The 11566-nt window shown below is 45.5% G+C and overlaps 1 protein-coding gene across 1 annotated transcript in view; it reads right to left on the bottom strand.

Annotated features, from left to right (window-relative positions):
- The window catches only part of vstm2l (V-set and transmembrane domain containing 2 like), a 74574-nt gene extending 72059 nt beyond the window's left edge, over positions 1 to 2515 (bottom strand). Inside the window, exon 1 of the mRNA XM_063216255.1 lies at positions 2251 to 2515. Within this exon, the coding sequence (XP_063072325.1) occupies positions 2251 to 2368 (118 nt within the window). The 5' untranslated portion in view covers positions 2369 to 2515. The remainder of the gene's footprint in view (positions 1 to 2250) is intronic.
- Between the last annotated feature and the right edge of the window lie 9051 nt (positions 2516 to 11566).

Consider the following 11566-nt stretch of genomic DNA (forward strand, 5'->3'; position numbering starts at 1 on the left):
GTGTGTGTGTGTGTGTGAGTGTGTGTGTGTGTGTGTGTGTGAGTGTGTGTGCGTGTGCGTGTGTGTGTGTGTTCGTGCCTGTGTGCTTGCATGTCAGTGTAACGTACAGGTATAGGCCGTGTGTAGCCTACTCTTGTGAATAGGTTTATAGCAGCTGTGAGCAGTCTACCTACCTTTGTAAAGACGGAGAAGAAAAAGAAAAAGCATTTTATTATTTGAGCTGTAGTTTGACGGAGTGTCATGGCCGTGCTGTGCTGTGCTGTGCGGCGGCTGCCTGTGCCTTTGTCTGAGAGGCAAGCGCATGTAAATCAGGCGGCTCCATCGATCCACACGGGAGCACAGCAGCCTCCACATGGCACACTGCTGCTACAGCACTGCTGAACAAAGGAGGCCGACTGGGAACACTGGGAACGCACGGAAGTGGAGTGAAGGAGTCGGGAGGAGAGGAATTAGAAGAAGTGGGGGAGAGGAGGACAAGTAAATGAGTGGAGACCAGAACATCAGAAGAGAGATCAGAGGAGAGGAGAGGAGAAGAGAAAAGAAGAGAGGAGAGGAGAGGAGAGGAGAGAGAGAGAATGGCCCATAGAAAGAAGTGGAGAAGAGTAGGTTAGGGAAGAACTAAAAAAAGAGAGGGGTAGCGGTGGTGGACATGAGAGAATGTGAAGGAGAAAATAAGCAGAAAAGAGAAGCAGAGGAGTGCATAGGTCAATGGAAGAGCAGAGAGAAGGGAGGAATCTTGTGGAAAATGTAGAGGACAGAAGAGTAGAAGACATGAATGAGGGGATAGGGCAAAGAAGAGGAAATAAAGAGGGGAGCAGAGCAGAGGAGATGAGAGTAGAGAAGAGGAAAGATGGTCGTGGACAAGCAGGGGAGACAGGCAGGCAGGCAGGGCTACCCTAAAAGACTTGAGGTGGTGAAACACTACTCCCTGGCCAGCTCATTTGCCACGACTGCATTGATTCATAGCCCGGGGATGTTGGGATTGATTTTTCTACCCCCTGCCCGCGGTGCTCTAGTTAGCAAATTAGGCGACGCATTTCTACACTTCACCATAAGCAAGCTGTGTTGCTCCCTGAGCAAGATCGCTCATGCCAGCTACTTTAGTAGCTCTGCAACCCCAAAAGCGCACACTGTGCCACCACACATTTTTGCTTTGTTGTCTGTATGACTTCAGACAAAAGCAAATGTGTGCAGTTTATTTCCTAAGAGGGTCACGGTGTGCTAGGATTGCAGGATTTGTCTGCACTTTAGTTAAAAACTTATTGGAAGTGTAAATACAGAAGCTAAAATGAATAACAAATAGTGAATCGTTTCATTGAAAAAGAGTCCCACAATTTCACAGCATTAATTTGTGATTATTGTGATTATTGTAGTCTGTTAACACCATCAAGCCAATGACTTGATGTGCAATGTGCATCATGTGTGGTCACTAGTTAAAAATATCCACATTGATAATATATAATATCAAAGTACACCAATCATCTGGAAAGCTACACAACAACAAACGAAAACATCACCTGTTCTTTTGTTTTGAATAGACAGTGAAGGGGCACTTAGCCTACATCAGATGGTATAATAGAAGGTACAATAACACATGTATTACAAAAAAGGAGACAAAGACTGAAGCACATCTGATATACCTTCAAAAGGACGGAAGAATTTCACAAGCTACTAAATACAAAGCGCGCGTCCTTAACAGTGACAAAATACATGTTGCCTTCATTTATACCGTGGCCTCGTTAGAACTTAAACCATAAACCTGTTATCGCATGTAATAGGGAGACCCAGCGTGGTTTGACAAATAGCTTGTTTGTATGCACTCCATCTCCCTGAAGTCCAAGAGGTATGAATCACCGCACATAAATCAGGGTAATTCTGCTTGCATCGATAACAGATGGGAGATGCCAGCATGGGAGAACTATTATCGATGGATGGCGAACAAGCAAATGCGCGGCTGTACTTTCACTCCAACAGAGGTAGTAGACGTGATCTGCAGTCTCTACAGCGTGCATGGCTAACAGTATTAAATGCATGTCGAGAGACGGCTGTCCCTGTGTCCTTAAGGTTAACGTTAACTTCAACAACAAATATTAGCCTCCATCAATGACAAAGCCCGCCGCGCGCAACATCAATCAACCCCGCCCATCACTTCGAATGCGCTACTTTTCGAGGAGGTGTATAGTGTTCACCTGCTGTCATGTCCAATACATATTATAAACCGTCACTTTGCGGTAAATAAAGCACACGTACCGTTGCCAGAGATGTGGTTGTCCACTTCGACATCGCCGCCGGGGTTAGAAGCAGTGCTAAGTTGGACGTAGAGTCCCACGAAATGCAATGTGCTCAGTACCACTCCAAACGCTCCCATTGTTTCAGTTCGTTCCAAGCGAAGAGTTGCTCCCTAATCACACATGAGTCGCAGGAAGGGTCGCTTAAATCCAGTCCCGAGTTTGGAGGAGTATCCTATGGTGATGCTGATCCACTGGCTTAACGATTATTGCTATCTTTACAGTCCCGTTTTGTCGCAGCAACGTAAATGGGGATGCCAGTGCCAGCACTGTACGAGACGTCTCCAAAATGCTCCTGCGCGCAAGACCACTCGGTCTCTCACCACTGCCGCGGAGGCACAACAACAAAACGGTAGTGAGAAGGTTCACGGAGGCAATAACTTGGCGGAGGAATACAAGGCAATGATTAATTCATTAAACTTTTACAGCGTGCTGGGGTGGAACCCGTTGTTCATCTTGTGTGTCGTATTTCGTTTCACCCAAAACAATATATTTTTTCAGTGAAAGCTGTTGGTGTTTTTGAAAGGCATAGGAGCTTCAGTTTGCACACCTAGTATCTAGTTACAGTTGCATGATGCGCACATATGACACAAACACGCGGACTACTGTATGCTTTCACGGGCGTATCTGCAGTCAGGAAAAGACATTATAGGCTACAATCTGCTGCCTATAACTACGTGGTAACTAGGGGATGTGGGTGAGTGGGCGAGAGCCAATGTGGTGTTTCAGTTTTACAGTAAAATGTAGTGTTATAGGAAAATGCAATGTTGTTACTGTGACTGGTAACTTAAGTTGTGATAGGCCACCGCTCATCTGTTTAGAAGGTGCAGGATTCAGTAGAAATTTCTGTATAAAAAGAAGGCAATCCGCACACTTCAGGTCTATTTTTGTGCAAAGAAGCTTTACTTGACTTACTGTGACTGGTAAAATGTGATATGTATGTCCTTTATGTCACAGTGGTTTTGATGTGGATGATCTGAGAACCTTTGGCTTGATATGATATGATATGATATGATATGATGATATTGTACAATTAAATTATATTATATATTACTGGTAAAAAAAAACATATTGTGTATTACTGGTAAATGTAATATTTATGTCCCTATGTAGGCCTAACAGTCAAAACTGTTGATATGATATGATATGATGTGATTATAATATAATATAATATAATATAATATAATATAATATAATATAATATAATATAATATATAGCATATAATATAGCTGTATTCTGCAAATAACTTCAAAAAGTTAGAGGAGCTGTGATTGATACTTGAACTCATTTGCAGCCTGCTATGCCTTCTGAGGGCTTCGGTGGTGCAACAACACAACACAGGCCGTCAGCGGGAGAGGCGGCCAGACATACAGACACAGCTGTCTGTTCTGGAGAGAGGCAGCCCTGATGCGCTGTCTCCTGGCTGTTGCTTTTCCAGCTCCGGGTCAAATTGAACTTGATGTATGTATGCAGACAGCAGCCTGAGAGATGGAGAGAGAGGGAGAGAGAGAGAGAGAAGGAAGAAGAAGGAAGAATGGGAGAGAGTGGAAGAGAAAGTGAGAGGTGCGTGCATACCCGTGTGTGTGTGAGCGCGCGCGCCTTGCAGGAGATAGTGTGTGTGTGTGTGTGTGTGTGTGTGTGTGTGTGTGTGTGTGTGTGTGTGTGTGTGTGTGTGTGTGTGTATTGGAGAGAAGGGTGGGGAGCTTGCATTATACACCCATCTCCATTACAAATTAAATTGTAGCAGACATCACTGTTGCTGACTGAGGGCTCCCCTCCTCTGTTTACAATCTGATCCAGAACATAAAGCAATACACAAACCATGTACACTGGGTGTTTCATTGAAGGTCTAGTCTGTGGGTACATATCCAATATCTAGCAATATTTCTGTTGACCACATTTGACGGCCATTTTTGGTGGTAGTTTAGTGGGATTTTTTAGTCAGTTTCCTTTTAATTTTTTACCCAGTTTGTCATCCAACCACCCAACCAACCTATCAAGTCTTAATCGCCATGGAGACCAACTGGTGGCAATGTGGGCTGCGTGGTCAGGTTTTCAAACGGGTCCTCTTCTCTTCTCTTCTCTTCTCTTCTCTTCTCTTCTCTTCTCTTCTCTTCTCTTCTCTTCTCCTACTTGTGTGGTTACGCCTGTCAGTATTCCTCTCACTCATGCGCCATTTTAATGATAGCCATGCACAGAATGAAGAATATCTCTCTCTCTGTCTCTCTGTCTCTCTCTCTCTCTGTCTGCTGTTTTGGAGCTTACAGAAATCTCAAGCTTTACAGCGAGGCTTCATAAATATTAAACCACGCTCTGAGCCTTGGAGAAACCAAATAACCCCGGCTGCGCTGCTCTCCTCACATTGAAAAACACTTTAATGTGCCTGAGCTAGCTACATGCCCTGGTGTGCCCGTGCCCACTGCATCCAGGCATACATGTTTTTTTATTTTCTCTATTTCTTCCTTTCAACCAGCCATCCCTCCCTTCTGAGAGAGAGAGAGAGAGAGAGAGAGAGAGAAAGAGAGAGAGAGAGAGAAGGAGAGAGAGAGAGACAGAGAGACTGGGCGATCTCACCATTCCACACCGGCATCCCATATCCAGAGGGATTTGCATCCCAAGGCCGTCGTCTTCTCTCCTGCACCCCTGCCTGTTGTCTTCCAGGTCGGGCACCAGAAGGAGAAACTCTTTAGCATGTAAATGAAACGCCTGTTAACTCCCGTTCCATTTTTTTTTTAAAACTTTCCCTTTTCCATTCCACAGGGCCGCCGAATAGTAGAAGTATATTTGGGAGTCAAATGTGTGAGGGTATGCTGCTGCGAATGCTGGGCTGGAGACAGAGGTGGTGGTGGCAGTGGAGGTGGTGGTGGTGGTGGTAGCAGGTAGGCTACATATGAAATGGTGTGGGGATTAGACTTCAAACGAAGCTCACCTCCGGGCGGTCGCAGTGTCAGAGCAGAGGAGGGAGCGAGCGAGCGAACGAGGGAGCGAAGGATGGAGGTAAGGGGAGTGAGTTACAGCGGAGAAGAGGGTGAGGGGGAGGGAGGGAGATGGAGAGTTTACAGAAGTGTGTGAGACAGAGTGAGTGAGACAGGGCAGTGACGGAAGGAGATAGAGTTAGAGAGAGCGTGAGAGAGGGAGTGTGCGTGTGTGAGAGAGAGATAAGTTAGAAAGTGTGGGAAAGTGAGAAAGAGGGAAAAAAGCTTGATAGATGGAAGATAGTGTGTGTGTGTGTGTGTGTGTATGTGTGTGTGTGTGTGTGTGTGTGTGTGTGTGTGTGTGTGTGTGTGTGTGTGTGTGTGTGTGTGTGTGTGTGTGTGTGTGTGAGAACGGCAGAGGGTGAGAGACAGAGAACGTGGGAAGTCTGTGAGCTTCAGCCAACACCCAAAAACTTCACATTTAGAGCAGGTAGAGCTGTGAAAACGGGAAGGGAAAAAAAAATCTCTCACGATTTTCCTTCTTTTGGTTTTCAGCCTTCTCTTACTCCTGCCCTCCTCCTCCTCCTCCCCCTTTTCCCTTGGCATGCCTCTCTTTCATCCCTCTCTCTCTCTCTCTCTCTCTCTCGCTCTCTCTCTCTCTCTGTTTCTCTCTCTTTCTCTCTCCTCTCCGTGTCTAATGCAGGTGGGACACAGAGGTAAAGAGTGGCAAGGCCGGTTCTAGTCCATTCGGTGCCCTAGGCGAGCACCCTCTTTTCTTGGTTACTCTTGGTTACACACATACGCATGACATGAACGTGTCATAACGGTGTCAAAACAGTGTCACACCACAGCCAGGACATAATGTCAATGTCATAAACGTTGTATGGTCATGAAAAGTTGACATTGTTAGGGCTATCTATAACATTACCGAATGTCACAATAGACATAAAATGTTTATGACATTGGCATAATGTTTATGACGCGTCCACGCCTTATGACACTATTATGACACTATCCTGTCATATTTATGACGCCGGCGTCAAGGAAAGTGTTGCCCTTTGCTTTTTGTGTCAAAGTAAAGTCTTATGTTTTATTTCGCTGGATGTTCTGTGGGACATTCAGGAATTACTACGACCCCAAGACATTGGCGCCTTCATTGTAGATTCATTGTAGGCGTGCGTACTTCGTGACTTTTGGCTCTAGAGCCATTAATGACGTCATCGAAAGTGTGAGACCATTCATAGATCCTTCAGCATGTGATCATTTGCGACACATTTACAGTTCAGCTCAGCATAGAGTGGCATGGTCAAACATGGAAGCTCCACTCAGCCAGTAGTGTTTCAGTGTGCTGGATCATTGTTGGGTCATGTTAACTGTGGATGAGGTATAGAACAACTTTTTACACCAGCCAGGTGAAACATGGGGTTGGTTCTTAACCCGTTAACACAAGACGTAACTTCACTGCTACCAAAATGCCAATGACCAAGTCGTAGACCAGGGATGTCAAACTCAGGCCCAGGGGCCAAATTTGGCGCGCGGAGTCATTTTATATGGCCCGCGAGATCATTTCAAATGTGTATTACAGTTGGGCCCCCTACACATTAATGTATTTTAATATGACTTCAACATGACATTTTGGGCGTCACATGCTCATACAAGTGCATCAGTGATATCTTCCACTCATTTACAACAGACTGCAGGCACATTTGAACTACAATATCTGCTGGGATTGAGTGTTTAAGATGTAAGCATTTGAGTATTGTAAGCATGTGCGCGCATGCACAATTTCAATACTTTTTAAATTTTGAGTTCGGCCCGCGACTTGGTCCCAGATTTAGATTTTGGCCCACTGTGAATTTGAGTTTGACACCCCTGTCGTAGACTCTGTGTTATGTCATAGTGGTGTAGTACTATGGTAGCTAACTTTTCAATGACTATGACAGACTACAGACTATATTCAATCTGACACTCTGAAAGTAGAATACCACACTATGGTACGAAAAGCTTCAAAGTACTGGTGTGTGCTCTGAGCTTGTACCACACCTGACAGCAGAGGACTGCATTTAGGCCTCACTATGTGGTAATTATTACGCTTTTGTTTTGGCACGTGTCAAAGTAAATAGTTTGTGATGTGTGTCTGCGTGTGTGGATGCAAAACCTATTTATTCCCCCTCATGACAGGGGGCTTTCAACATGGCGCTGTCACTGTGCACTGCTGTCACACACACACACACACACACACACACACACACACACACACACACACACACACACACACACACACACACACACACACACACACACACACACACACACACACACACACACACACACACACTCCTGACACACTGACAATTAGACAGAGGTTATTCTGTCCGGCTCACAGGTCCTGTCTCCCGCTGTCATCTCACCCAGATAGGAAAGGAGAGGAGAGGAGAGGAGAGAGGAGAGGAAAGAGAGAGCAGAGGAGAGAGGAGAGGAAAGGAGAGGAGAGGAGAGAGGATGGAGGAGAGGAGGAGGTGAGGAGAGAGGAGAGGAAGAGAGGAGAGGAGAGGAGAGGAGAGGAGAGGAGGGAGGAGAGGAGAGGAAAGAGAGAGCAGAGGAGAGAGGAGAGGAGAGAAGAGAGGAGAGGAGAATAGGAGGTGTGGAGAGAAAGAGAGAGGAGAGTGGAGAGGAGAGGATGAGGGAAGAGAAGGCAGAGGAGAGAGGAGAGGAGAGGAGGAGGGAGGAGAGAGGAGAGGAGGCAGAGAGGAGAGGGAGAGAGGAGAGGAGGAGGGAGGAGAGAGGAGAGGAGAGGAAGAGTGAAAGACAGGAGAGGAGAGGACAGGACGAAGAGCGAAAGAGAGGAGAGGAGAGGAGAGGAGGAGGAGAGGAGAGGAGAGGACAGGAGAGAGGAAGAGAGACAGAGAGGAGAGAAGAGAAACGGGAAATGAAATGAAATGAAATATGGTGATAATAATTCCTGCCACCATTTCTCGGGTCAGCGCATGGCACCTGCTCATTTCTGGCCCCATTTCAGAGCGCGTGTTGGGGATACGGAGGTGTCGACCTGCCAGACGACCCGCGGAGCACAGAAACCGCTCAGAGTTAAGCTCCTCTAAGCGTAACCACCCCCCCACTCCCTAATCACACACACACACACACACACACACACACACACACACACACACACACACACACACACACACACACACACATCCACATCCACACACACACACACACACACACACACACACACACACACACACACACACACACACACCTCCTGCTGTCAGGGGACTAATGCCAGAGTGACAGTGGGCGAGATGAATATAGATAATGTGGAGAGGAGCTGCTCTGAAGTCCTGGCTATCTGATGGAAGACAGAGAGTGGGAGGTTTGGGGTGGGGGTGGGGGTGGGGGGGCCTGGCAAAATGATTGAGTTGGATAGTCGTATGGGTGGAGAGTCAGGTGGAAACAGAGTGGGGGGGCTTGTTGGTGAAGTCCTGGCTATCTGATGGAAGACAGAGAGTGAAGTGAGGGTTGGGGAGCGGTGGCTCTGGCAAAAGGATGGGGGTAAAGAGTTGAATGGGTGGAGAGTCAGAGGGGCCAGGGTTGGGGTAGTGGTTTTGGGTGGAGGTGTCTGCTATCATGAGAGCAGAGATGGATGAGAAGAGAGGTAGAAAAAGCCGGAGGTGGATTGGCGTGGCGAGGGGTTGGGGGTTTAGTTTGGGTGGCTGTCGGCAATCTGATGGAAGAGCAGAGTGGCAGCACTGAGTGCGTGTGTGTGTGCGTGCTTGCGTGCGTGTGTGTGTGTGTGTGTGCGTGCGTGTGCTCGTGTGTGCGTGCGTGTGCGCATGTGTGCGTGCGCGTGTGTTAGTTTGAGGAGGAGGTGTCTGTGTCAGTGTTGGCAGTTGGCAGTCAGGTTGGTAGGCTACGTGACTCCTGCTTGCCGCGCGCATCCGGGGCCGCTGAAAGATTTTCTTGGGCCCAGGACAAAGTCATCTGAACGGGCCCCTTACCCAATGCATACAATGTAATGGGCACTCAATTCTGGGCCCCTTGTTTCCCCGGGCCCGGGACAACACACCCCTTTGTCGCCAGGCTTGCCGCACACATCACTCTTAATGTAGCCTCACAACGGTTGCTAGACACCTTTAACCGGCCAGAGAAGGAGAGTTTGATGATCTGTCTGTTCTGTCTGTCTGGACATTTCCCCATTCCCCTCCTGATACTCAAGCTTTTCACAGACACCCATTTGGCCTTCTTACGTAAAAAAGGACCTCACTCACCTCTCCGTTTTTTGCCCATTACCTTCACAAAATTGTACAGGATTTGTGTGGGTACACATTTTTCTAACAAATATACAAGAAAGTATACCTACAGGAAGAGAGAAGAATTGTGCTCCAGTGAAGCTTTTATTTGCCGATTTGTTTTAAAGAAGTGTTAAAAAAATGGTAACACTTTATTTTAGGGATACATCTATTAGCATTAATACATACAATGTTAATGCCTGTGTAAGTAACTTGTAAGGCATGTACTAAGCAAAATAAGACAGTTGTTAAGCATGTATTCACAAATGTCTTGTTCATGCCCAATTAGGGATTTATTACTAATATAACCTTAGTAAGGACCAGTAAGCCTGTATTTCTATTTATTAGTAAGTAGTAAGTGGCAGAATACAATGTGTATAAGCTCCCGACACACTGTGTGAACAAACCCTGAACAGTGTGAAAACAGATGCGGAATAAGGGTCCCTATTCTAAAGTGATGCATTGGTCAGCCCAGATGGCTCAGGGCCTCCACACTACCAAAGTCCCCCTCATTACCTAGGGCCCCCACATCACCCAGGCCCGCACTACCTAACCCTCCCCCCGATCTACAAAGTGTAAGGGTATATTACATAAGTAATATGTACCCAATTGAGTCATTTAGTTTTCTCTTAATCATATCAATGTGAGGAGGGTAACAGGAGTCTTTATATAGCAAGGATTGAACGTACACTTGTCAATGGCGGTGGGTTGGTGAGATGTATTTTTTTTCATGTACCACTGAGTTTTAATTGTAAAACCCCCCAAAATAAATGCAGAACATTAGAATAATAGTTTTGAAGCAAAACTAAACTATTCTTTTGTGATAATTAAGTTAATATTTGAGAACATCAGCTTCAAGAAGTGCAGTGCATGATGGGTACGCAATCTAGGCCAACAGACAACCTACCCAGCTCTGAGCCTACGTCCTTAGCTCCTCCCCTCACTCGTGAAATTTAGTTGCTATCCAAACAATTTGCCATGTACGTAACAACAGAAATATTATCATTGCTGCATTGGCCATGAATTGCATTTCTGACTAAGGGCGTACCCATCATGCACTGCACTTCTTGGAGATAGGTTTCTCAAAGATTAACTTATTTATCACAAAGGAATAGCTTAGTTTCACTTCCAAAATATTACTCATTGTTATATTCTGCATTTATTGTAGGGTTTTTACAATTAAAACTAATTGGTGTATGAAAAAATGACATCTCACCACCCACCGTCATTGAGAAGTTTACGTCCAATCCTTGCTATATAATGCTTCCAATTACTCACCCTTACATTGAGTAGAATAAGTGAGATCTACATATCCCCTGAGACTAATGTAGAATTTGAAATGTTCTTACACTTTGCTTCCCGGAGGAGGGTGGGTGTTAGAGTGGGGGCCCTAGGTAGTGCGGGGGCCCTAAGCCATCTGGGCTGAGCAATGCATCACTTTAGAATAGGGACCCTTATTCCACATCTGTTTTCACACTGTTCAGGGTTTGTTCACACAGTGTACCAAGAGCTTATACACATTGTATTCTGGCCCTTACTGCTTACTCATAAATAGAAATCTAGGTCTACTAGGTCCTTACTAAGGTTATATTGGTAATAAATCCCTTATTGTGCATGAACAAGACATTTGCGAATAAATGTCTAACAACTGTCTGATTTTGCTTAGTACATGCCTTACAAGTTACTTACTAAGGCATTAATATTGTATGTATTAGTGCTAATAGATGTATCCCTAAAATAAAGTGTTACCAAAATAACACTTCTTTAGGAAACGTCCCATTGCAATTTCACATTTTGCATACGATTTCACATTTTGTTGTAATTGCTTCTCATAGAAATCATAAATATTTAGGCCTAATTATTAAAATAAATAATAATGTATCATCATATGTATGTATTGTATTGTATGTATGATTCATAAATGTATTATTGATAGTAGGTATGTTGGACATGCAGTTACAGTCCAGACCTTGAATATATGCACATATTATTAGAAAAGCTGTTTAGGGGGCACTGTGGCGCAGCGCGCTAAGCCCCCTACATTTGGGCCTGCATGCCCACGGGGACCCC

The sequence above is a fragment of the Engraulis encrasicolus genome, chromosome 14 (genome assembly GCF_034702125.1).
Source record: "Engraulis encrasicolus isolate BLACKSEA-1 chromosome 14, IST_EnEncr_1.0, whole genome shotgun sequence".
Taxonomy (NCBI): domain Eukaryota; kingdom Metazoa; phylum Chordata; class Actinopteri; order Clupeiformes; family Engraulidae; genus Engraulis; species Engraulis encrasicolus.